The sequence below is a fragment of the Physcomitrium patens genome, chromosome 5 (genome assembly GCF_059467195.1).
Source record: "Physcomitrium patens ecotype Gransden chromosome 5, ASM5946719v1, whole genome shotgun sequence".
NCBI classification, from domain to species: domain Eukaryota; kingdom Viridiplantae; phylum Streptophyta; class Bryopsida; order Funariales; family Funariaceae; genus Physcomitrium; species Physcomitrium patens.
Window position 1 is genome coordinate 17,112,180 of NC_143414.1, and position 25,845 is coordinate 17,138,024.

The 25,845-nt window shown below is 38.8% G+C and overlaps 1 protein-coding gene and 1 long non-coding RNA gene across 4 annotated transcripts; one reads left to right on the forward strand and one right to left on the reverse strand.

The window, feature by feature from the left end:
- Positions 1-500: 500 nt before the first annotated feature.
- Positions 501-2,379, reverse strand: LOC112281992 (mavicyanin). 3 transcript variants are annotated; one of them, XM_024519057.3, is made up of 3 exons: positions 2,248-2,379; positions 1,319-1,509; positions 501-1,208 (listed from the first exon to the last, which is right to left on the reverse strand). In XM_024519057.3, exons 2-3 carry the CDS (start codon positions 1,506-1,508, stop codon positions 823-825), a joined length of 576 nt encoding a protein of 191 aa, XP_024374825.1. In that variant the 5' UTR covers position 1,509; positions 2,248-2,379; the 3' UTR covers positions 501-822. The 3 variants fall into 3 exon arrangements, with proteins under 3 accessions (XP_024374825.1, XP_024374826.1, XP_090106849.1); XM_024519058.3 differs by having other exon boundaries at positions 1,319-1,559; XM_090250723.1 differs by having other exon boundaries at positions 1,319-2,019.
- A 2,461-nt stretch (positions 2,380-4,840) lies between these two features.
- On the forward strand, positions 4,841-5,870 carry LOC112282266 (uncharacterized). The gene is made up of 2 exons (XR_002969837.3): positions 4,841-5,039; positions 5,141-5,870. It is a non-coding gene; the product is annotated as an uncharacterized LOC112282266 (long non-coding RNA).
- Positions 5,871-25,845: the final 19,975 nt, after the last annotated feature.

The window sequence follows — 25,845 nt, forward strand, 5'->3', positions numbered from 1 at the left end:
TAGTATTTAAAGTTGTAAACAAGTATCTCATTATGTATAGTTTTTTAAAAATTAAATTTTTGTTCTAGTAATTTTGAAGGTATGGAATTTGTAAATTTATTACTATTTCAAATCTTATTTAATATTTAATTTATGTATTATATTTTGAAGTGTAAAGAAAAAAACTTATTTTAGAATAATTTTGTTAATAAAAATGTTATATATGGTGCAAGAGAATTAAAAGTAGATTGGTTATAATAAAAGTGTTTCGTGTATCTTGGTTTAATTGTTACGTTGTTATATACACTAGTCACCCTTCCACAATGGTCAAAGACATGATGATTTGTCGAAAATATATGGTAACTTGAGCTTGGGTATGCAAGATTGCTGAATTTGTAGCCAACGATGAGTACAAAGCAGGATCGGTTACAGCATATGAAATGTCGGAAAACCCTGAACGATACAATTAGATCCTGACAATGAATATGATGCGCATAGCAAAGACATCGGCGCCATGAGGATGTGGGAAAAACAGGTGACTGTGGTATTGGCACACAAGTGCGATGACCGGAGGCAACAGAACGCGTGGAACGCAATCTCAAAAAAACGGAAATCCCAAGCCCAGAGAAGATACAACTAAGAAATAGTAATCTGTACAAGCCTCAAGGGTCACTGGATAATAATGGTCTTGTGTTATTGGTCTAAAAAATTGTGAACCTGTCAATTCCATCACCTGCTATGGTTCAGGCAGCTCCAGGTTTAGTTCCTCTACTCCTCTTCGCTCCGCTCCGCTCGCGGATCCGACCACAGAGCTCGCATTCAAACCCCGCAGATCAGAGGCCTCTAACACAAAAACAGCACGCCGAATGCGGATGCCGCCATGACGGCGACGAGACTCAAGCACGCGGGCACCGAGGTTGCAGTGGAAGGAGGCGGTGGCAACACGGGCGCCGCAGCTGGAGCTTCGGTGGGAGGGAGAGGGGACATGGTAGGAGGGGTGGTTGTGGCGGGGGGAGGGGCCGCGGCCGCAGCCTTCACGTCTATCATAATCTTCATGCCCATTTCGCAGTGGCTGATGACGCTGCAGATGAAGTAGTACTTTCCCGCCGTAGTAAGAGGGATGCTATCCTTCCCAGTCATGTATGTCTGGCCATTACTCTGGGCGCAACTCCTGTACTCGTTGGCAGTCACGACTTGCACATTATGCTGGGTTGCCACGTAGTTGAACACTGCGAGACAAGTGCAGAGAAACGGTTCAGATACATATCACATTTGGATTGATCAAGGAGAGATCAAAAGCTGTCCATGAAGGAGAATAGGAAAAAGGACAAATACTCACCTGCAGAGTCTCCCACAACAAAGTTGTGCTTTGCGGACCAGGTAGCATAATAGTTTGTGTCTGTGCCGGGTGGGTAGTCCCACTTGTTTGTGCCTCCAATGACGTGGTCAACTCCCACTACTGTATGGGCAAATGCGAGTAGAGAGGCAACGAACAAGACACCAACAGCATTGCCTCTTCCCTGAGCCATCCTGCGTTATTAATTCCCAAGACATGAGCTCACGCTGCGTTCGAATTCAAACTGTCGTAATCCCACCATCATACACAACAGAGTCTTAATCGAGATGAATTTGGAATCAACGCATGGACTCCAACCAGTGCGACTGAGAGGAGTAATTCAGTAATCGTATAGACACCATAGAATTTGTTGGAAGCATCGAACCCTATAATTATACCTATCACAGAAGGATTGGTTCACTATCTGCTGTCCAGAACGACTCCAGAGAGACTGCACGTTAGCAGGGAAATCTAAGAACTCTGACTAAGGAAGAGTACAAATGAACCTGTGCACCGTAACCTAGAAACCTAACACTATGACACATCGGCCCAACTGAGTTTCGGGAAATGTGTGTGAACTGTCTCAACGAATTACTGATCGTCAATCTAATTAAAACAGACGACATGGCGGCAGTGCTTCTCAGCGTAACCAGCTTCAGCTATGGTCCATTTCATCAGGATGCAAACAGAGTGTATCCTGAAAGCTGTGCAGGACATGGATTCAGAAGAGAACACATCCACTTCAACCCCCAATAGCCTTGAGTGAAGGACTTAAAACCCTCAACGCACTTTAAAAGAGGATTAACCACAACACATTCACTCTGCACTAGAATGAAGCGTAGAAGGAAACAGAGACTTGCATCTTGACGAAGACCAGATACCCAAGTACAGGATGTAATCAGTAACCCAGACATCTGAAACAGGATTTTCACCTCGGTGGGAGTGTGGCCTGGCTACTGCAACGGAATATGGAGGCAACCCCACGAGTAAGTGCTGGTTGCTCCTGCAGCTCCTTACAGCTCCTAAGCAAGTTCCTGCACTGTTAAGGTGGGCACTCACGACCAAATGAATGAGATGAGAAGCCGCTATGGCGCCTCTTGTACTTAATGAGAGCTGAGAAACACAAAAAATGTGGGGAGAGAAGGAAAGAGCGGTGCTGTGGGGAATGCCGAGTTCGGAGCAAAGCGTCAAAGAAGGCGTAGAACCGGGTCGCCCGTGGGGCCGTGCCAGAACAGACTAGGCTGGTGGCCATCCACTCGACATATCCTCATGACCAAGACATGCTCTGTGATCTGGGCCTCTCACCATGTTACCGAACTTCCCAAATCCCTTTCTGTGGCAATAATTCTGCGTTCCCTTCACTCGTGCGTGAACTGCACTTCCGTTTTGTCTGAGCTGTTCGCTGTTCTCATTCGCAATCGACAACCGATGTCGCACTTCCAAATCATTGATGTCCTTTTTCTTGTCAGGCAGCTAATCCGCAGTTAGGATGTTGAGAATCACATCCCCGTCAACACCTCACTATGATTGAAGTTTTCACCTTCCGAAAGCGTCGTCGTTGTGTAGCAAACGTCCGCTTCTTAAATCCATCTTCGAGCTTGAACTAGACACCATTGCATGCTTTGTTTCATCTACACACAGCTATAGAATTCGTTGGTTTGTGTTGCATCGCATCAAATAAACGTAGAATTTCCATTTGTTGCACACTGTGAAAAACTATGCTTGGTATTTCTGTATCCTCTCCTTCTGCCCGTGGTAAATATCATTCACAAAAACAAAGTTGAACAAAAAAATTAAGAAAACTCTTGGAAGGAATGTATTTTCCCGGTAATATCAGGATGAATTTCAACGATACTACTGTGGCTTTACTTTATGTGTTACCCTTAATTACACTCACACACGCACTTCTCGTTATGTAGCCTAAAGTTGGGGCTAACGATAAATAATACACAGCTGCTTTTTAGGGCTAAAATAGATTCAATGGCACTCTCAACAAAGAACTGTCAAAGGCTTTGCTGGGGTGAGAACTGTTTGCAGCGGCCAAAACCCTACCTCTTCGCGCATTCTAATTTTCTTCCAAAGAAAACCAGTGCAGTAATAGTTTTCAACAATATTAGAAACTATGCGTAATCTGTAAGATACTTTCACCCACATACTACCCATCTAACATTGAAATAAAGGGCTTTCAAAAACAATTAAAATAAGTATTTCTTAAACGTTCTCCTGGAGACACATTTGGACAGCGTGAGCTCTAAGGTTGTGCTAAGGCTATGAGCGTGGCAAAATAGGTCAATGCGGTGACTCTAGATGGGCTTTGGAGGCCACCGTGTTTGAGTTGATTATAGGAAACGGCACAATCCATTGTCAACCCAGTTTCGTTTCTTAACTTAGACATGCTGATAACTTTGGTGGAATCTGCCAGACGTTGCTCACAACCCCTCTTCGCCCACGCCCAAAATATTGTCTTCTGGAAATATTCCTCTGGCTCCAGCCAAACCAAGTCGGGATCCTCCCATGCAGGAATCAGATTTTGGATAAATTTGAGAAATTATAGCTGGCTTTGGAAAGTTTTAAAGGATGGTGTAGCGATCGGAAATTGTGTGGACACAACTCCCCGAAGATGAGGCTAGTTGCAAAATTACCCTGAAGCGGATTAGTGTGTGAAGGATCACGTGTATTAGTATAACATGTATACTAATACACGTGTTTGTCAGTCTCGTTCTTATCTAGGATGTATATTAACCTTGAATCGAACATATTAGAACTTTCATTTTAATTGTGTCACGTTATTATAAAATAAAAAACAAGACATGGCTTCTTCTCAGTTATTACGACTTACTTTATTAGTTGTTTTGAAAAGTATATATTGGCTCTCTTTGCACCTTCTCTTAGATCCTACCTACACACAAAGTGTTCAATGTTCTATGCCATCTTAAACTTTAATGCTTTCATTACTACACCACATGAAAAGCCCCTATTCAAAAACTTGTGATTTGGAACATATTGATCTTTTCTACTAACAAGACATAATTTACATGCATTTGTAAGTGTATCATGTTATGCACTTAGAATTGAATATTTTAAAAAAACTACAATTTCCAAATCCTTGTTCGAATGAATTAGTTTTGATAAGTTTTAAAGTTTGTCATTCTTTTACCGTAGTACAAGAATAAAATCAGAATCCCAATCATGGCCAACATATTATAAGACCCACCGAAAAAGATCAACTAGTCCAATCAAGAGAGCAGTGACCTAACACGCAAGAAGTTGGGCACTAAGTCGTAGCGAAGTGGTAAAGTTGACAATGAGACCAGTAATTGAAACCCTAAAACCGAGGCATGCAAATGGGAGGCTCCTCCAAACCGTCTTCCGAGATCGTTTATGGATGAATGTATTCCCACATGATAACGCTTACTGGATGAACGTTCATCTATCTGATACCCAAGTGGGACAAGAACCGGGCATCAACAGACGTAAGCAAGTTGAATTCCAAGGCCCGTTGATGGCTTCGGCGTGGCGTGTGGCGAAGTCGGCGCGCGTCGACCTTCATCTCACTGGGCAGGTCGCGACGATGGCGTCGGACGCTTCGATCCAACACGTTTGACTGTCAGCGCACGGCTATTTTAATCGCGAATTTGCAGACGAATTGGACGCCATGTTCTGGTGAATTTTTCGTGGAAGATCGTGCCGTTCCGTCACTTGCATCCCGTGCGTCCACTGCAAGGTTTTGTGTTTTTCTTTTTTTCCTCGTCCTTGCTTGCCTGGAACGCTGGCGACGTTTTCTCTCACTCTCTGACACACACACACATGTACACTTGCTCGCAGACGGGGTCACGTATCACGAGGAGCCTCGTTTCCTGATGGTCACTACGCACGGGCCTTAGCCGGACTCTATTGTTGCCCACGGCTACCTTTCAGGACTAATCTCACCCCCCACTCGGAGGTGCTTCCGGAAGGTACTATTATCGCGCTGGAGCCGGTTAATAGGGGGTCCTTTTGAACGAGATCCGGCAACCTGGGCTGAATGCCAGCTGTGGTGACGTAAGCTGTGAAAGCATCGAGTCTCCCTGTGGTCTCACAGAAATGCAACCAGGGATTCGTTTACTGCACCGTAGCAATTCCAGACTTGGGGAAGTGATCGCCTGAATTCCGGTGCTTTACTGCGGGTTTGGGGTTGGGGGTTGTTGGTGGGAGACTTCTTATGTCCCGGTCAGCCGTCACGAGGGGACTTAAATATGTCTTCACTGGTACCGGATTGTTTTTCTTCGACCTCTCAGGAGCGAGTTGTGATGTATGATTGTTGTACCGTTTTGGCTTCATCGGGACCATCGACCTCTTCGCCGGGTCTGTCAACAGTCCATGTTCTGAATGGTTGACAGATGTCAATAGATGATTTTTCAGTAGGAGATGGTGAGTTGACCCTCTAAGTGATCCATCTGACGACAGGATAACACAGTCTGTACAAACAATAGGTTATACGGCAAATTATTGTATCCCAGCTGCTTTTTCTCCATGAAGTGAAAATATTGGGAGAAAATTCTGAGCCCTTGAAAAATGTCTGAAACTGACGTAGTAGAACTATCTGTGATCAAATTTATCTATTTGTTTGTTTGTTTATTGAAAAGTGCTCTGTGGTTTCTAAAATACAAACCTTGAATTAATCTGAGGATTCTGAATTGGTATCGAAGTCTTGAAATGTATCTGTGTACCTCACCTCACCTCAGGTTGCTTACATATATAGAGCAACCATGCAGACAGTACGAAACTTGCGATATTCGCACGCTCTGGAAACGGTTGGCGCTGGTGACGATAACCATAGCAGTAAATATAGCTACTTCTCGTTTTGAAGAGCATGCTATTCTCCGAGACATCTGCTATTATAACAGTAGCTCCGCAATTCCGTATGAGCTTTCTCACAGACGTGCCAACATTAAGTGCAACTGTGGCATCCTCTGCAGATTCTTTTTCTCCAAACAGATACCAATTAGCCAGCCTCAGCTAAGGAAGCCGAGAGAGCTTGAGTGCCCATGGTCTAGATCACAAAGCTTGCAAATGATGTTTGTTGATGAGTGATTGTATGCATGTTCGAGTACCTGTTCTTATCATGGTTTCCTCCGTAGTTCGTCAGTTGGCATGGCACCTAGCCTGTTACACACTTCGATGTTCTGGGTATACATAGGTCTGCAGTCGGTCTCTCAACTTTCTTTCGCTGCGACTCTCCTGCAAGTGTGTTGAAGCTCAGCTGGACTGCTAAGATGAAGAAATTAATATGTTCTAAATAAAACTTAAGACTTAAAACCACTAAAAATCAGTTAGGAAGGGACAAAACATTAAAATATATAATGTTTTTTTTGTTAGTTAATTCACAAAAACTAATAACCTCCAATAAATAATTAACTCCTTTCTATGGTGCATAATTAATAATCTATTTTTTTATAGTAATTAATTTATTTTCATTTTCTTTTATTAATATATAGAGATATTTAGTAGAAGCCATGTGGCTATATTTGATTGAGTGATGCAAGATCATGTAGCTTCCATGGCCATGTGGTTGTACATAATTGGACAAGACAAGGCCACATGACCAAGTGGGTTATATGGCAGCCATGGTGGAAGTAACCAACTTAGAATATAAAGCCTTAGTAAGGATGATTTTCATTGTACTTTCAACATGTACTTTTAATAATTAATATTATTTTCTACAAAAATGATCTCAATTAATAAGTAATAATCTTTCTCTCTCACTATATATATATTTATAATAATGTATATTTGAGTAAAGAATTATAATTGGAGAATTTTAAAATAAAAACTTTAAATTATTTAAAAAATATTTATGGATTTTTTTATAGTTCTTACATCTTATTTTATATTAATAATTTAAATATTTTAATATAATCAATATAAGCATAGAATAAAAATAAAAATATTTATATATTTAATTATAAATAATAAATTTTAATTACTTATTAATATAATTTAAAAAATAATTTGATACAAAAGAGCTTATAATTTAAATATAATATATATATATATATATATATACATATAAATAAAGATTAAAATATGTTGTTATGACATACTGTAGAATAGATAGAAATTGGTTTCTATAGGACATTGATTAGATATTGATAAAATTGATTAATCATCAATTGGACAATCAATTTAGGATGTAAGATGGATGATTTAGTTGAAAAAATTGATTAAGTAAGAAATGTTGGTTGAAATCTCTATTTTGGAGTAAGTATAAATTGGTTGAAGAAGAAGTAAAAAAAGCCAAACTGTGATAGTTATGAGCCGAGATAAGCTTGGTGCTACCTCTTGTTTTTATTTTCTTTATAAAAGAAGGATAATTGATAGATTTTGAATAATGTGAAATGAAATTTTGTAATGAAAGAAAGATTTGATTTATATGATGTCAAATGAGAAATTAAATTTATTGTGTGCTGAATTATAAGTGGAGAATTGGAAAGTCAATAATTGAAGATATTTGTGAAGTATGGATATGAATGGGAGAATTATAATATATTGATTATCAAGAGTTGAGAGTGTTCCATAAGAAGAAGTCTATGGAGTCTAGAATTGTGTGAAGCAGATTACTGGGAATGACAGTTAGTTTTGGAGAATTCTAATGATTGAATTATGAAATGTTTTATATAGTCATTAAAATAGTGCAGTATTACATATTGTTTTTATAAGTTTGGAGAGGAGAAGAGACACAAAATGCATAAGATAGAATTATCAATTATAATATTTTATTTGTTAGAAGAAGAATCGATAGAATATGGAAGGTATTATAGCTTTTTTGGATGTTTTTAGCAAATCAAAAGACAATTAATTGTGTGACCTTAATGTGTAAACTCATATGGATAGTCTTTTCTTGTGTTCAAATTTTCCTTTACAAGTTTATTCTAGGAAGGTATTTGAAGAATAAGTAAAACAACAATTACACATACATAATTTATTCCAATAATTACTTGGATAATATGAATAAATAAAAATAGATTAATTTGATAATATCTTCTAAAAAAACTTCTTAGAAGCTTCATAGATGTGTTTTTACTTTTATATGTATTTATAGGTGATTGATAGATTAAAAACTTGGTTAATAAGTTAGCTATATATTATACGTGTTGGTAGCTTGTGGTACAAGGTAACCATGTGACACATATATAGGAAACTTGTCTTATAAGTTAAGACACGTATCTTACAAATTAGACAAGTTTTGAAGGTCCTAAAGATATTGCTATGTAGCTCTTAGGTATATAGTATATATAGATGCAAGAGTGAAATCTTTTTCACTCTTATCAATTCTTTTTTTGCTTCTAGTATAGTTTCAAGGATCTTTAATTTTGTTGTCTTTTGGAAATAGCCATTCTAATTTCTTTTTATTGTATATACTTCTTTATTTCTATTTTGTCAACTTTCTTTGAAAAAAGTCTTACTTTTTTATTTATTTTCATTCAATTTTTGTCTTTGATAGATTCACAAGAATACACTTATAGTATCAAAGCTTTGTCTTTTCTTGATTAAGAGTCAATTACTCCTTTCTCTTGATATGACATAATGTTATGGATATACATATGTATTCTAGTAAATATCTATATGGTTAAGTAGAAGTAAATAGAAAAAGATAAAAATAGATTAATTTCATAATATCTTATAGAAAAGCTTCTTAGATGCTTTATAGACACTACTTTGATTTAACATGTATTTGTAGTTGATTTCTAAGCTAAAAACTTGATCAAAAGATAAATCATGTATTGGTAGCTTATGAAACAAGCTATCTATGTAGTGCACATATAGAAAATTTGCCTTACAAGTTAAGATACATGTTTTATAAAGTCAACATGTTTTGGAGGTCCTATAAGACATCACCACATAACTCCTAATTAAGAGTAAATATGGAGGCAAGAGTGAAGCCTTCTTCACTCTTATCAATATCTTTCTAATCCTTAGTCTTGTTTCAAGACTTTCTAGTCTTCTTGTTTTTAACAATAGCCATTCTATTTCAATATTATATCATCTTTGAGTGACTTTCTAGTTCTTTTTAGTCATATAAGAGTGTATTGAGGATTTTCTTTCTTCAAGATTCATATCCTTAATAATTTGATAAGAGTACTAACTTACTATTTTTGTCTTATTTTAGAAGTGAGTGGATTATTTCACTTCTATTGTTATATTTTGAAGATTGAAGACTATCTTTTTTTAAACAAAAAATATTATTAAAAATATATTAAAAAATAAGTTCAAAGTCTATGGTAAGAAGTTATATAATTAAAAAAAGTAAGTAGATTGACCTCACAACCAAATTCAAGGAATTTTGCTTCTACAAATATGATAGGCATAAGAATTATTATACTTGAGAAATTTGATAGAATAAGATAAAAAATTTGAGGATTTTTGTAACAAGTCAAGCTTTGTTTAAAATTGCATCTATTCTAATACTTTGATGGATTTACTCAAGTCCTATTCATAGGCACACTTCTATCATGAAGTGCCTTGTCTTAGTTTGCACTTTTAATACAAAAAGATTCGTAATTCTTTTATGATTTGAATTCATTCTTAGAAGTATTTATGGTCACATTCAGAGAAAGTGATTGAGAAAGAGTAGCAAAAACCAAGCTCTTATTGTGATTGCTCGTTTTACTTATTCCGAAAGAAACCTCCCAGAATAAACTCGTATAGGAGGATTCGAATACGGAGAATGACTAGTTGCTTAAGCGTTCACGTTAGGATCACACAATCAATTATCTCTTGAATGTATTGTCTCTATTTCCAATATCTGAACACACAAAGAAACTATAATTTCCTCCTTCACCTTATCGGTCTCTTCCTTACAACAATTCAATCATACCAATAACTGCTATTTCTACCAATAACTGCTATTTCCACCCTCATAATCTCCAACTGTAATACTAAGCCCTCACAACTTTCAGTAAACAATTACCCTCATTCCAATCACTGGAATTCTTAGTACAGAACTGCCATTCACATTATGGTGTTTCACACAAACACAAACTCATTCTCTCTGCTAAACTACAATCAGATTTCAGCATTCAATCTTTCTTCTTCTCAAATAATACCAATCACATTTCCATTCCATAATTCACTTCACAATATTCAAAAACTCTCAATCCTCTTATTCAAAGAAAATAACAAACAAAAGAAAAGAGGTAGCACTAAGCTTACCCCAGCTCACAACTATCACAGTGATGGCCCTTGGCTCATGACTATCACAGTCTGACACCTTGATTATCTTCTACAACTTCTATATACTTTCCCCTGATTCTCCATATTTTAACAGTAATTCTGTAATTAACCACTTTTAATAACTAAATCACTCATTCATCCTCTTAAATTTCCTATTATATGGACTATTAATATATTTTATCAATATCTTTCAAAAACCAATTAATATCTATTCTACATAATTCTACTCCTATCTATGCAGTGTCCTCGCAAACATTCAATTGATATCTATCTAAAAATTATCTAACAAATCTTCACAAAGTTACTAGTTCCTTTGGCCTATCTAATTAATCAATTGCTGCAGTATCTGTTATTGGTTCCGTCGATTCTGATTCCAACTGCAAATCTTCGTCCTCCTCCAATCCTTCCATCGGCTCCTGCCTCAACTGAGCTGAAAGGTCTTCATTGTACTCGCCCAGTTCACGGACTTGAGTTTCTAATTTTAAGATCTGGGCATCTCGAAGTTCCAATTGATGCTACTGCTAACTCATCCATTGTGGAATATCTTCAATTGACACTTGTGACTAGCTCCTCACTGTTAACTCTTAACTGGAACCACTACTCTCGAAAACATAAGAAATACAAGAAAATGGCACTCCAACCAACCCAAAACAATACCACAGAATGACATTAACTCGTGCCCCACTCCTATTCTTTTATTACTTGGTGATAATGACAACATGTTATCCATACTGTCTATGAAAGGTAATGAGAAGTAATCTTTCTTGGTAGCCGCATTAAATTTTCAAAAATCTTGGCATATCCTGATTTTTCCATTCTTCTTCGGTACCATCATGATTGACGATACCCAAACACTATGCAGAACAGGATAAATAAAATCCACGTCGAGAAGTTTATCCAATTCCTCTTTCACTAAAAGAAAATATTTTGGATTAAGCCAGTGTTGTCTTTGACGAATTGGCATAGCACCCTCTTCCAAAATAATCTGGTGCTCACACACGTCAATTGGAATCTCTTTCAAATCCACATACGACCACGCAAATGTAAATTTGTGAATGACGAAAAATTATTTCCAATCATCTAATTCTATACCTATAATACCGGCATATATTTTAATTAGCTGTGGCATTTCGTTGGTACCCAGGTTAATGGATTGACACACAGGGTCTTCAACAACCTCTAATTTAATTGTCTTCTCTTGATCTAAATATCTTGTATTATTTGACATATGAAAATCATCCAATTTTGATTCTAATGTGTTGATTCTATTGACTGTGGAATTGTTCATCCATTCGGTAATAGCATGATCCAAGTTAGTCGCATCCTCCTGATGCAGTAAATATTTGCCGGGACTTCCACATTGATAGACTCCTGCCTTTACTGTTGAAGTGTTTTGTCCTACTCCCAATTGCGATGAACCTATAGCATCGACATCTTCCTCAGTCGATTGACTCTCGTTGTCTGATGTAAATTCTGATTCTGGCAATTGAGATTCTCCATGATATTGTACCGGGTATATTTGTAAAATAATCTCGTCATGGCCTTTTCCAATTGTCAATGTACTTTGGCCCCAATCATTCTTAGCTTTGGTTTGATAAAGCCAAGGTCTGCCCAATAAAATGGGATACGATAATATAGAACTCTGTAATCGAAATACAATATAATCGATTTTGTATGTCAATCCTGCGATTACAGTGGCAATATTGCGTAAGATTCCCATTGGCTTTATTCGACTATGATCTGCCATTCGCAAGACCAATGTTGTAGGTAGCAATTGCTTTAGATCCAAGTCTTCTATTGTATCTTTGTTCATTAAATTCACACTGGAGCCTCTATCCACCTAAATACCCGAGATCATAACACCGTCAATCAAAACATCGATGGTTGATGCACCTGGGTCAGGGTTCAAACTGACTTCACAAACTTCTTTATTACAGTGCCTATGCCATATTAATAATGAATTCAATGTAGAACAGTACTCTCGTGCGACTGCAAGAAGTTGCTTCATAGAAATAGAAGGTCGAATAGCATCCAGATTCTTCAAAATATCATAGGGTGTCAGGGACACAGGAATAGAGACTCGAGATATAACAAGAAGTTCAAGAAGAACTGGCAAGAACTAGATTAATCAGATGAGAACAATATCAGAGAGGTGAACTAGAGTTCGAAGAGATGTGTTGTCGAGACTAAAGAACTCTTCAGCCTCGATTCCAATATATACTCCTATTTAGGAAGCTTCTCAAGTAACTTCTATCAACTAAGAAGCTTCTAGAAGGTTCCAAAGACTTGCTTCTAGAAGGGTCTAGAAACTTATCTCTAGAAGGTTCTAAAGACTATGTCTCTAACATCTTCTACCAACTACAAAGCTTCTAGAAGGTTCCAGAGACTTGCTTCTAAAAGGTTCTAGAAACTTGTCTCTACAAGGTTCTAAGGATTATATTCCTAACATCACCTTCTCTTTTAGCTTCGAGGTCTCTGAGAAGCAATGTTGTTGTTAATCAGTAGCAACACAAGAAAATGAAGATCTATCGCATAACGTTTGCTATGAACTCCAACTGTTGTTCACGAGGTAAGTGGTTCATCGGCCCTTGAAGCCAATGGTAGTGGCCCACTCCTTCAACTTCTGACCAAGTATGAACTTCCGTGTTCTCATTATGAAATTGTCCTGCAAACACGCCTTCCGGCTGATCGTCATAAGCAGGCTCGGACTCAAATACAATCACCAGTGATTGGTTACTCGGTATCCTCCGTCGTCATCGTGGTGTAGTTGCCTTTGGCAGCTAGTCGATTGAAATAATCTGACTGGCATAGTATCTATCTCTTGTCTATCCATATCAGAAGACCAAACTATGGCTATTGAAAAAATTCTATTTTATCTTGGAGAAAATAACTACATCAACTACGAATTTTGGTGGTGCTCTCCCCCTTTCTTATATTCTTAGGTGAGTAAGCTTCAGAAGGAAGCTATCGTCGAACCGGCTTAGGTTTATGAGGATGTTGTTGATGAAACTCTTGTACTTTTTGCGGCGCATTGGTGAGATTTTCAGCTAGCTCCCACGTTGTCGTGTTGTAACACGAGTATACAGTGAAAATAAAAAGAAAGGGGAATTTTATTAATATTCAGTTACCTCGAATATTAGGAGCATCAACCAACTCCAGTACAAATATTGAGTGGTCAGGTTCAGTCACTCCGTTACAGTCAGCCGGGGCATACTGAAATGCTCCGTTCGATTCCAATAATGGGAGTCAGCAGGAAGAGAAGGACCAATTCACACGACGGGTTTGAGGAGCCAATTGGATCCAATTTCGATAATCCAATCCGGGTCCTCTTATCCAATATGAGACCTGAATTGGCCGGTCAATCCAATGCAGTCTAATTACGGGAAATCCAGGTCTTACTACGGGTCTTAGCCAATCTGACGCGAGGACCAATTTGACCCAATTACGGGAACATCCAGGTTACTACGGGCATCTTTTCCAATATAGGACCTGAATTGGTCGGGCAACTCAATGTGGTCCCGATTACGGGGTTCGATTCTGTTTCAGGCTGTCCTGTTCTCTGTGCCGTTTCAGGGAACGTTGCTTTCGGTAAATGGATTTCTTAAAGGTAAAAACGGAGGAGAAAGCTTGACGGGGAGAGCCAATTTCGGATCCAAGCTTGAGGTGGGAGCCAATTCCGGATCTAAGACGGAAGATTGAAGAAATTCAGAGGATAAGGTTAGGGGGGGATATAGTTTTGAGGGGGGAGGTTTTTTTTCGGGGGAATCGGGGGGGGGGGGGAGCGAGTTTTCAAGCTTTTGCAAGGTTACCAGTTCGGTTTTTCATTGGAGGTTTTTGGAAGATCAAGGAAATTAGAGAGAGGAGCTTCATGCTTCGGGTCGGGGAAGGAAAGACATAGAATTTGGATTTTTCTTCTTCGTAGAGTTTTGGGAAGACTGAGGCAATCGCTGCTGAAGTCAGTGTTGTAATGGTGAATCGGGATTTTTAAATGAAGTGGGTTTGAATACTCTTGACTGTTTTGTAAAATCGAGTTACGTCTGTGATTGAAGGATTAAAGGGGTGTCTATAGGATTGAGTATGCGGAGTGAATGAAATTTATTGGATTAATCTAACAAGACAGTCAGTGGATACAAGATCGTAAGTACAAAGGGGTATTGAAGATTAACAGTTTGGGTTGTTCGGGGTTCTCTGTAACGTCTAGAGACCTATCGGCTGGAAAAAAAAAAAAAAAAAAAAAAACGACTTCGACAAGCAGTCGAAGAGCATCTATATAGATTTACGGTACATTGTTGCAGTCGTTTATATTTCAGCAGTCAAAAACTGATAGACTGCTTGACTATCGGCAAATCTCCATACTACCTACTACAGCCAGACGCCCGGCGCGTTTTTGAGCAGGAAAGCACGTAATACGACATAAGTGGTGAACCCGACGTGAAAGCTTGAGGTAGAAGGTATTGGATTTCGGTTGATTTTATCTTTATTTTTATGGAAAACGAAAATAAAAATTTTGAAGGATTTTTGGGAGAAGTTTATGGTGGGGAGTCTTCTAAAGGACAAGGTATGCACATGGATCCGTCTATTGCTAGTTTGTTTCAAGCCTTCTCATTGTCAATGCAGCAACAGCAAAGCAATGATCGAAAGGAAGCTTTGGCAACCAAAGCATTGCAAGCAGTGGTCAATAAAATTGATCAATTTGATGGGAGGAATATTTAGGTATTTAAGATGTTATGTTCGTGAAATGGAATTAAATCGGGTTTCTGAGAAGAAAATGGTTGTACTATTTGGACTTGCCACGATACCGGAGATAAGGGACCACATTACATTGATTACGGATTGTTGTGGGAATTCATGGGAGGATTTTTCACATGCATTGAAAGACGAATATTTCTTGGAAGATGCTGATCGCGTTACTAAGAAGCTGTTTCTGGGATGGATTGAACGTTCCAATAAGAATTTGCAAGCAACAGAGCTACTAAGGGAATTTGAGAGGCAGTACTCTCAATTATCGAAGGTAGAAAAATTGACATTGGAGCTGAACAAAGTTGATCTATTTCTTCAAGCTGCTGATGGAGAATTGCAAGAGAAATTAGAACCCCTTCTTGAAGACAAAGAAGAAGATGAAGGATTGACAACGAAGTGGAAGAACGTTGAAGATGCGGTGGGATTGCTTACAAAAAAAGAAAGGAGGAAGGATAGGAGCAATATTCCGAAAACAGTACAAGCACCCAAAGCTCCAGTACGTACAACACCACCGACAATGCCTACAGTTCAACCTTCGACATCCTTGTCAAAGAAAGCAGATATGGGTATGGAAGAAATTATACGAGGAATGCGAGATCTTCAAATCAAATTGGCAAGACTTGAAGAGAATACTTCTATAAATAATTCGAAGAATGTTTCAAAACAAGGATATGTACAAAGATGCATTTGGTGTGATGATGCTTCACACACTAGAAAAGATTGTAATGAATTTAATAATATGATATGGCAGGGAATTATTTGCTAGAAAGATGAGAAGATAGCATTGAAAGATAGGGAGGATCTTCTTCAAACCAATTTTGGCAAGGGAGGAATGAGAGCATTGGTTCAAGATTACTTAAAAGAGCATGAAACAGTAGTACGAGAAAGTGTAAGTTATGGTGCTAGAGTAGATGATGAAATTGGTGGAAGTACGGAAACTAGTGAGTTTTGGGCTTCTGCCGTTTCTTTAATGCAAGAAGAGAAATTACCTCGAGAAGCGTTATTGAGAACTGCAGCTACAATACGAGGAAGAACAGGTTGGAAGGATCCTGTTGAGTCTCTTTCAGTTCATGCATATATTGCTAAGAGCCAACATGAAGCTTTGATGGAAGAAAAAAGACGAGGAAATTTTGATGATACTAGAGAAGAAAATTCTTTTAAGAGGCAAACTCGAGGAGACAAGGCTCGGGAGGCAGCTTCACAAGAATTGCCTGTAAAGGATATCTCAGCATCATTGGGAGAAAAAACAATGGAGACAAAAGATAAGGGCAAATCAATTGCTTATAAGCTACTTTCTGATATTGAAGCGGCAACAAATTTGTAAGGGGTGTTGGAAGAACGTATATTAAACGCTAAGGTGGAATTCACATTGAAAGAAGTCTTGGGAATTGCAAAGAAGGAATTTCATGATGTCATCATTGACAGCATTAAAAGAAAGAGGCAATTAATGGGCGAAATTGGAATGAATCATGCTATTGATGCAAGAATATATAAAGATGAAGAAGAGGTTGATATTGGTTACAAGCAACCAACAAATGAAAAGAATGGGTATAATCAGCGAGTACGTTTCAAAGATTCTAGTGACAAGAAAATGGAAACTTTGAGCCATTATACTCGAAAGCATTGGGCAAGGGTAACTACTGAGGTATTGGTGAAGGTAGGAGATATAGAAGAATCAATAGTTGCCTTGGTGGACCATGGTTCTGAAGTAAATCTCATGTCTAAAGATCTTTATAAGAAGCAAAAATGGCCAATTGATATGGAACATGGATGGGCAATACGAGCAGCTAATAAAACACGAGGCGAATTATATGGAGCTTGTCCAGATGTCAAAATTCGGATTGGGGATGTTGCGACGGAGCAACATTTCTTCGTTCAAGATACAACGTCTTATCCGTTGATTTTAGGACAACCTTATATCACAGCAACAAGGATGGAAACAAAGGTACTTGATGATGGTTCTACTTATGCAAAGGTACGGAGCGAAGATGGGAGGAAAGCTGTACAATTTCTAACAGTACCTCCTAATCATGAATGGAATCGAGATAGGTTGAAGGAGAAACCATTGCCAAAGATTGTTGAAGGATTTAAGGATTTTGGGGAGGTACCACTGTAAAGCGAGATTATGGAGGTACAAAAGAGGAGGTACTCTCGCGAGATGAAGGTACCTTTGATGCGAGTTTTATTGGTATATTGGAGAATGGAAATATTATGTATAAGAAAGTTGATGATTTTAAAAGAAAAGAAAGAAAAAGATTATATGATATTGAAGGACAGTTATGCAAGATAGGTACATTGCAAGATGATGAGAGGATTTTGGGTGTTTATGAAGAAAATGGACTGGAAGATTCATTGGAATTGATTACATCTATTGGGTTAGGGGATAATGATAAGATTGTTGAGATTCATTCGAGAGAGGTTTATACCATGCTTGAATCTTTTCAAGCACCAGAAGTCACAGTAGAGACGAGATATAAAACGGCAGATAAGAAGGTAAAGCCTGTTGCCGGACCATTACCAGAGGATTCTAAAGAACAAATGGGAGAAGCATCAAAAGAAGCAAGTTTAAGAGATCCAATGAGTATTGGACATCAGTTTACTGAAGAGACTTTTGAAGAATTGAAGATTGGTTCTGATGATTCTTTATTGCCGGAGGAAATTACTTGCTTCAAAAAGATGTTGGCTAAACAAGGTAGATCGTTTGCCTTCGAATCTCATGAAATTGGGTGTGAGGATCCAAATATTATAACACCTATGGTTATCTTCACTGTACCGCATGTACCTTGGAATCTAAGACCGATTCCAGTACCAAGGACACATTTACCTAAATTGGTCGAACTATTGAAAGAAAAGATAAAGATGAAAATATTAGAACCTTCATTTGCGCCGTATTCTAGTCGATGGTTTACGGTACCTTAGAAGAATGGGTCACTACGGTTTATTCAAGATATGCAGCCGGTGAATGCTGTAACTATCAGGAATGCAGGAATTGGACCTATTGTGGATGAATTTACTGAGGCGTTTGCTGGAAGGGCGATCTATTCAGTGGGTGATTTGTATTCAGGTTATGATCAATTTCAACTTGCCAAAAGAAGTAGAGATATGACAACGATGAGGACACCGCTTGGATTGGTTAGAATGTGCACTCTTCCTTAAGGCGCGACCAACTCAGTTGCGCATATGATGAATGGGATGAATAAGGTATTGAGAGATTTTATTCCGGAAAAGACTATGCCTTTTCTGGATGATGTTCCTATAAAAGGGTGCAGAGAAGGAGACAAGGATGAAACTTTAGATACGAGGGGGTGTCGCAGATATGTTGTTGATCATATACAAGATTGTGAAAAGATTTTAACTCGGCTTGGAGAAGTTCATCTTACATTATCGGGTATGAAGTCCGCATTTGGAGTGCGAGAGGTTGTAATTGTTGGACATTTATGCGGATCTTACGGAAGAAAACCAGATCCGACTAAAGTTGATGCAATTGGAAGGATGAAAGAGGATTGTGGTTCTTTAACAGAGGTTCGCAGGTTTTTGGGTGCATGTGTATTTTATCGAATCTGGATCCCTCATTTTGCTCACATAGCGGATCCATTATATGAACTGTTACGCAAGGGTTACCGATTTGAATGGAAAGAAAGGCATATTCAGGCAATGCAAAGATTGAAGAAATTATTGATGTCACCTCCAATATTGAGGAAGGTTGATTATAAGTGCAATAGACCAGTGATTCTTACTGTAGACGCTAGTCCAATTGCCGTTGGAAGGACAGTGGATCAAGATGATTCGAATGGGAGTAGATTTGCAGTTCGATTTGGGGCTAAAGTTTTAAGTATTCGTCAGCGTGCATATTCGTAAGTCAAAAGAGAACTTTGGGGAGTCGTTTCGGCTATGAAAGCTGAAAAGGACTATTTGATTGGGGTAGTAGTAGTAATTGAAACAGATTGCTTGCCATTGCTTGGAATGATTATTAATTGTTCAACGCCAGATATTGCAATGTTGAGATGGATTGCTTATATTAAGTCACTAAATCTAGAATTTAAGCATATCACTGGAAAGGACAATTTAGTAGCAGACATGCTATCTCGAGCAAGATACGAGAGGGAGGACGAAATGGTTGAAGACATTGATGATGTCGGATTGAAATTCTATTCAATATCGAATCTCAACAGAGAAGACAAGCTATTTCTTGAAGAATCTTATGAAGGAGAATTATTGGATATTGGTCATTATTTGAATACCTTGTCTAAGCAGGGAAATTGGTCTACAGAAAAATTCAAATAAATAAGAAAAAAAGCATATGGATTTTTACTTCGAGATGGATTCTTATGGAAGAGACCGAAGAAAGGAATTGGGATGCCACAACGAGTGATAGGCAAAAGGGAAGAAAAACTAAAATTATTAAAGGAGTTTCATGATAGTTTATGGACAGGGCATAGAGGAATCTGGGCTACTTTTGCTAAACTCAAGGAACGATATTGGTGGAAAAATATGTATCGAGATGTGCTCTCATTTGTAGAGTCATGTGAAATCTGTCAATCGTATTCTAATATCCGACATCGAGATGGTCTTCATCCTACGTATCCTCTGGCTGTTCATTTTAAATGGATTGTTGATTTGGTTATTATGCCGGTTGGATTATGGCAGATGAGATATTTGGTTTTAGCTCGTGAAGATTTATCAAATCAAGTAGAAGGAAGAGCATTGAGGACAAAATCTACAGAGGGGATTTGTAGGTTTTTGCTTGAAGATGTCATTTGCCGTTACGGGTGCGTAGGAAAAATCACTGCAGATCGTGGAGAATTAAATGCACAAGAAGCTCGTAAGTTCTTTGAAAAATGTGGAGTTAAACTATCACTGACTACTGCTTATAATCCAGAAGGGAATGCGAAAAGCGAACGCGGTCACCCGCCGATTGTGAAAGCATTGGTTAAAGCTTGTAATGGGAAGGTTAAAGAGTGGCCACGACTTTTGTCATTTGCATTATGGGCTGATCGAACAACACATAGTTCGGTGACAGGATATATGCCAGTAGAACTTATGACAGGTCAAAAACCAATTATGCCGATTGAAGAAAAGGTACTTACTTGGAGTATGCTACCATGGGAAGATGGATTGACAAGAGAAGAACTTCTGGCTATTAGGATTCGACAATTGGAGCAAAGAACGGAAGATGTCCAGATAGCATTGGAAAGGTTAAAAAGAGCAAGGTTACAAAACAAGGTGTGATTCGATAAGCAACATCGATTGAGACCAAAAGCAATCGAGGAAGGTGACTGGGTACTTGTTTATGACAATAGTCTGGATAATCAACATAGTACTTTGCGGAAATTTTCAAAATGTTGGTTTGGACCATATGTTATAACAACTGTTCATGATAATGCGACTTACTCATTACGGGAGTTAGATGGTACAAAATTGAAAATATCAATTGCAGGGAAGCGAGTAAAAATATTTAAACGAAGACATGCAGAGATGAATATGGAAGACCTTAATGAAGGTGCAGAGATTCCGCAGCAAGAAGATGAAAGTGATATGGATAATGAAGGTGACGAAGACGAACTGGACAAAGACGTAGGGGATATACTCTGAATCAAACAGCAATTGGATAAATTGGTGCATACCGGAGGATGCACAGATTCAGAGGGGGTAGATGTCATGTTGTAACACGAGTATACAGTGAAAATAAAAAGAAAGGGGAATTTTATTAATATTCACTTACCTCGAATATTGGAAGCATCAACCAACTGCAGTACAAATACTGAGTGGTCAGGTTCAGTCACTCCATTACAGTCAGCCGGGGCATATTGAAATGCTCCATTCGATTCCAATAATGGGAGTCAGCAGGAAGAGAAGGACTAATTCACACGATGGGTTCAAGGAGCCAATTGGATCCAATTTCGATAATCCAATCTGGGTCCTCTTATCCAATATGAGACCTGAATTGGCCGGTCAATCCAATGCAGTCTAATTACGGGAAATCCAGGTCTTACTACGGGTCTTAGCCAATCTGACGCGAGGACCAATTTGACCCAATTACGGGAACATCCAGGTTACTACGGGCATCTTTCCCAATATAGGACCTGAATTGGTCGGGCGACTCAATGTGGTCCCGATTACGGGGTTTGATTCTGTTTCAGGCTGTCCTGTTCTCTGTGCCGTTTCAGGGAACGTTGTTTTTGGTAAATGGATTTCTTAAAGGTAAAAACGGAGGAGAAAGCTTGACCGCGAGAGCCAATTTCGGATCCAAGCTTGAGGTGGGAGCCAATTCCGGATCTAAGACGGAAGATTGAAGAAATTCAGAGGATAAGGTTAGGGGGGGATATAGTTTTGAGGGGGGAGGTTTTTTTTCGGGGAAATCGGGGGGAGGGGGGGAGCGAGTTTTCAAGCTTTTGCAAGGTTACCAGTTCGGTTTTTCATTGGAGGTTTTTGGAAGATCAAGGGAATTAGAGAGAGGAGCTTCATGCTTCGGGTCGGGGAAGGAAAGACATAGAATTTGGATTTTTCTTCTTCGTAGAGTTTTGGGAAGACTGAGGCAATCGCTGCTGAAGTCAGTGTTGTAATGGTGAATCGGGATTTTTAAATGAAGTGGGTTTGAATACTCTTGACTGTTTTGTAAAATCGAGTTACGTCTGTGATTGAAGGATTAAAGGGGTGTCTATAGGATTGAGTATGCGGAGTGAATAAAATTTATTGGGTTAATCTAACAGGACAGTCAGTGGATACAAGATCGTAAGTACAAAGGGGTATTGAAGATTAACAGTTTGGGTTGTTCGGGGTTCTCTGTAACGTCTAGAGACCTATCGGCTGGAAAAAAAAAAAAAAAAAAAAGACTTCGACAAGCAGTCGAAGAGCATCCGTATAGATTTACGGTACATTGTTGCAGTCGTTTATATTCCAGCAGTCAAAAACTGATAGACTGCTTGACTATCGGCAAATCTCCATACTACCTACTAGAGCCAGACGCCCGGCACGTTCTCGAGCAGGAAAGCACATAATACGACAACGTTCGCTCATTAATGTCGTAGCCGCACCAATGAACAAGATACTCCAACTTGCCCCACTTTTGTCGTAAATCCAATACCTTTTCAACCTCGTATTCATCGTAGTTCTCGATCTCAATACTAGGTGGCGGACATTGCACTCTTCCAGAAAAAGACGACTCTCTATAAGGCTCTAACAGAGAAACATGAAAGACTAGATGTACCTTCATAGAAGCTGGTAATTCCAGACTGTCCGCCACTGGATTAATTTGCTTCTGGATGATAAATGGTCCTAATCTTCGATAGTCCAACTTATCACATGGTCGCTTGGTCTTGATATTTCATCGAAGAAGCCATGCTTTATCTCCAATTTTGAAAGTAGGTGCTTGATTTCGAAATCTATCTGCAGACGCCTTGTAGGATTCTTGAGCAGATTGTAATTGAAGCTTCAACATAGTTTGAAGCTCTGATAGTTGCTTTGCAAATCCTTCAGCTACTGGATTGTTATTTGTTGACGGACTCAATAAATCAAGCTTTGGATGATACCCATAGTTAGCAAAGAATGGTGTGTATTGAATCGACGCATGGAGGGTGTTGTTATATACAAACTCTGCTAGCAATAGATATGTGATCCAATCGTCTTACTGATAGTTGATGCTACATCGTAAGTATTGTTCGAAGACTTGGTTCACCTGTTCCGTTTGGACGTCAGTTTGAGGATAGAAAGCCAAAGAAAGCTTGATATCCACCTTCAGTATCTCAAAGAGAGATCTCCAAAACTTTGATACGAACTGGGTTCCTCGATCTGATATGATATCATCTGGTAGTCCATGATATCGATACACATTATCGAGAAAGAGCCTTGCTGTGACTTCACTGGACGATGTCTTCTTGCAAGGAATAAAGTGAGCCATCTTTGTAAGTTGATCTACCACGACAAAGATGCTGTCAAATGAGTTCGATGATGGCAGGTCCGTAATGAAGTCCATGGAAACTGAAGACCATGGTCGACGTGGAATGGGCAATGGCTGTAGGAGTCCATAAGGGCGATGCCGAGGATTCTTGGATCTTGAACAGATGTTGCAGGAGAAGACAAAATCTTTCACATCCTTCCACATTTGGGGCCACCAGAAATCTTGAGAAATGAGCTCCAAGGTCTTGTTGAATCCAAAATATCCCGCAGTTGGAAAATTGTGGCGAGATTGAAGAACTCGGAGTTGTGCTGGTCCTTTTGAGATATACAACTGCTCCTCAAAGTATAAAGGATCTTCCTCCATTTTGAATTTGTCGTCATTGGCACGCTGCTTGATATCAATGGCTATTGAATCTTTAACGATCGCGGCACATACCTGATTGAAGAAGTCAGCATCAATTAGCACAATAGTAGCGCAAAGCCAAAATTGCTTTGGCTTTAACAACATCGTACATTGTTGATCAAACGCTGCTTCTCCAGCCTTTGGTACAAGATATGATCTCCTCGATAAGGCATCAGATAGTCCTTGCTGCTTTTCTAGTCGATAAGTAATAACAAAATCGAACCTAGATAGCAACATACTCCACCAAGCTTGACGTCAATTTAGAACTTGAGCCGACATGAAATATTCCAAATTCTTGTGATCTGTGTATACGGTCACTGGGTGTGCAGGTCTTTCAAGAAAATGATGCCATTCTTGGAAAGAATCCACTATAGCAAGAAGTTCCTTATCGTGTATCTCATAATTGATTTCAGCAGCAGAGAACTTTCGAGAATAGAATGCAACCGAATGGAGCTTCTTGTCTTCTTCAATTTGTAAAAGTACAGCTCCTAAAGCAAAATCCGAAGCATCAATTTTTAAATAAAAGGCCTTTGTAAAGTCTGGATGTACCACGATCGGAGCCGTAGTAAATGCGATCTTCAGGTCTCGAAATGCCTTTAGCATTAGATGTCCCCATTCCAACTTATCCTTGCATGTCAATCGAGTGAGAGGAGCAGCAATTTGAGAGTAATTCTTGATGAAGATCCGATAGAAGTTGGCAAAGCCAAGAAAGCATTGTACGTCTCTCACCGTCTTCGGAACCTTGCAGGACATGATTGCTTCCACTTTCTTGGGATCCATCTTCAAGCCTTTTGTAGTAGCAACGAACCCCAAAAACTCCATATCTATTTGGTGAAATAAACACTTTTCTAACTTGGCATATAGTCCTCGCTTGTGTAATTTTTCCAAGACCAAACGAACATGCTTTTCATGCTCTTCCTCGTTTTTGGAGAATATCAGAATATCATCCAAATAGATGACAACAAAATCGTTAAGGTACTCTCAGAAAATGTCATTCATTATATGTTGAAAGACCGCTGGAGCATTGGTAAGACCAAATGACATGACATTATACTCAAAATGACCAAACCTTGTACGGAACGCTGTCTTCTACTCATCTCCTTTCTTGATTCGTACAAGGTTGTAAGCTCCTCTTAGATCAAATTTAGTAAAGATCCTTGCACGTCCAAGTTGTTTTAAGAGACCAGAAATCAAGGGTAATGGATAACGATTCTTCTATGTTACCTTATTGAGGCCTCGATAGTCCATGCACATCCGCAATGAGCCATCTTTCTTCTTCACAAATAAGATGGGTGCTCTAGCTAATAATTTTGAATGACGGATGAAGTTCTTGGCTAGATTCTCATCGATGTACTTCCGCAACTCCGCCAACTCCATCTGTGATAGATTGTAGATTGGGCCAAAAGGCGGTTGTGCTCCTTCTTGCAAGTCTATGGCGCAATCATATGGTCTGTGTTCCGGTAGCATATCGGCATTCTTCTTTTGAAATACGTCTTTAAAATCCTTATATTGCTTAGGTATACTTAGTTTCGAGATCTTCTCTCCGGTAGTTGGAGCCGCATAAATGACAAATGGTGTGCCTTCCTTCGACGATCTTATAAACGCTCTTCCTCTAATAAATAAGGATTTCTCTATTCGGGGTTTTCTACTAGGCTTGCTTTTGGATGGTTTTGTGGGAAAGGTCATCTTCCGCAACTTCCAATCTATGGATGGGTTATGCTTTTCCAATCAGGAAAGACCAAGAATAACAGAATTTGATGGGTTTCTAATAATATTGAAAATAATATGACTACTATGGCCTTTAAACGTCACTTCTATAGGTTTTGATTCATGGGTGACACTACGAGATAATAAAGGTCGTCCATCTATGACCTCAACGTGAACAGGTTTGGATTTTTGTACTAAAGGGATCTTATGATGTTTTGCAAATCCTTCGTCTAAAAACCAAGCAGATGCTCTTGAATCTAATAATGCTAAGATTCTCAGTTTCTGAGGGCTAATAAGTAAAGGGATTGTAAAAAAAAGGGCAGGTTGAGCGAAAAGAAAAGAACTTGGTTGTTGTTGCGATATTTCATTGTCTAACCGCACGATTCCTATTATGGTTGGGCATCCTCGTTTTCTTGAATAAATATGCTCATAGTCTTGACAATACCTCGATTTTGCTTCTTGAGGCAGTTTCCAACTTTGTGGCCTTCTTCACCGCAATACAAGCATAGACCTTCTTCCATACGTCGCTTTTTTTCTTCTAGAGTAAGGGATTTGACATGTATTGCATCAA

Excerpts from the sequence above, each read along its gene's own strand:
- LOC112281992 (XM_024519057.3), bottom strand. The coding sequence starts at position 1,508 with ATGGCTCAGGGAAGAGGCAATGCTGTTGGTGTCTTGTTCGTTGCCTCT. Across the intron at positions 1,209-1,318 it reads TGTTGTGGGAGACTCTGCAG|TGTTCAACTACGTGGCAACC; the intron begins GTGAGTATTTGT and ends CTTGTCTCGCAG.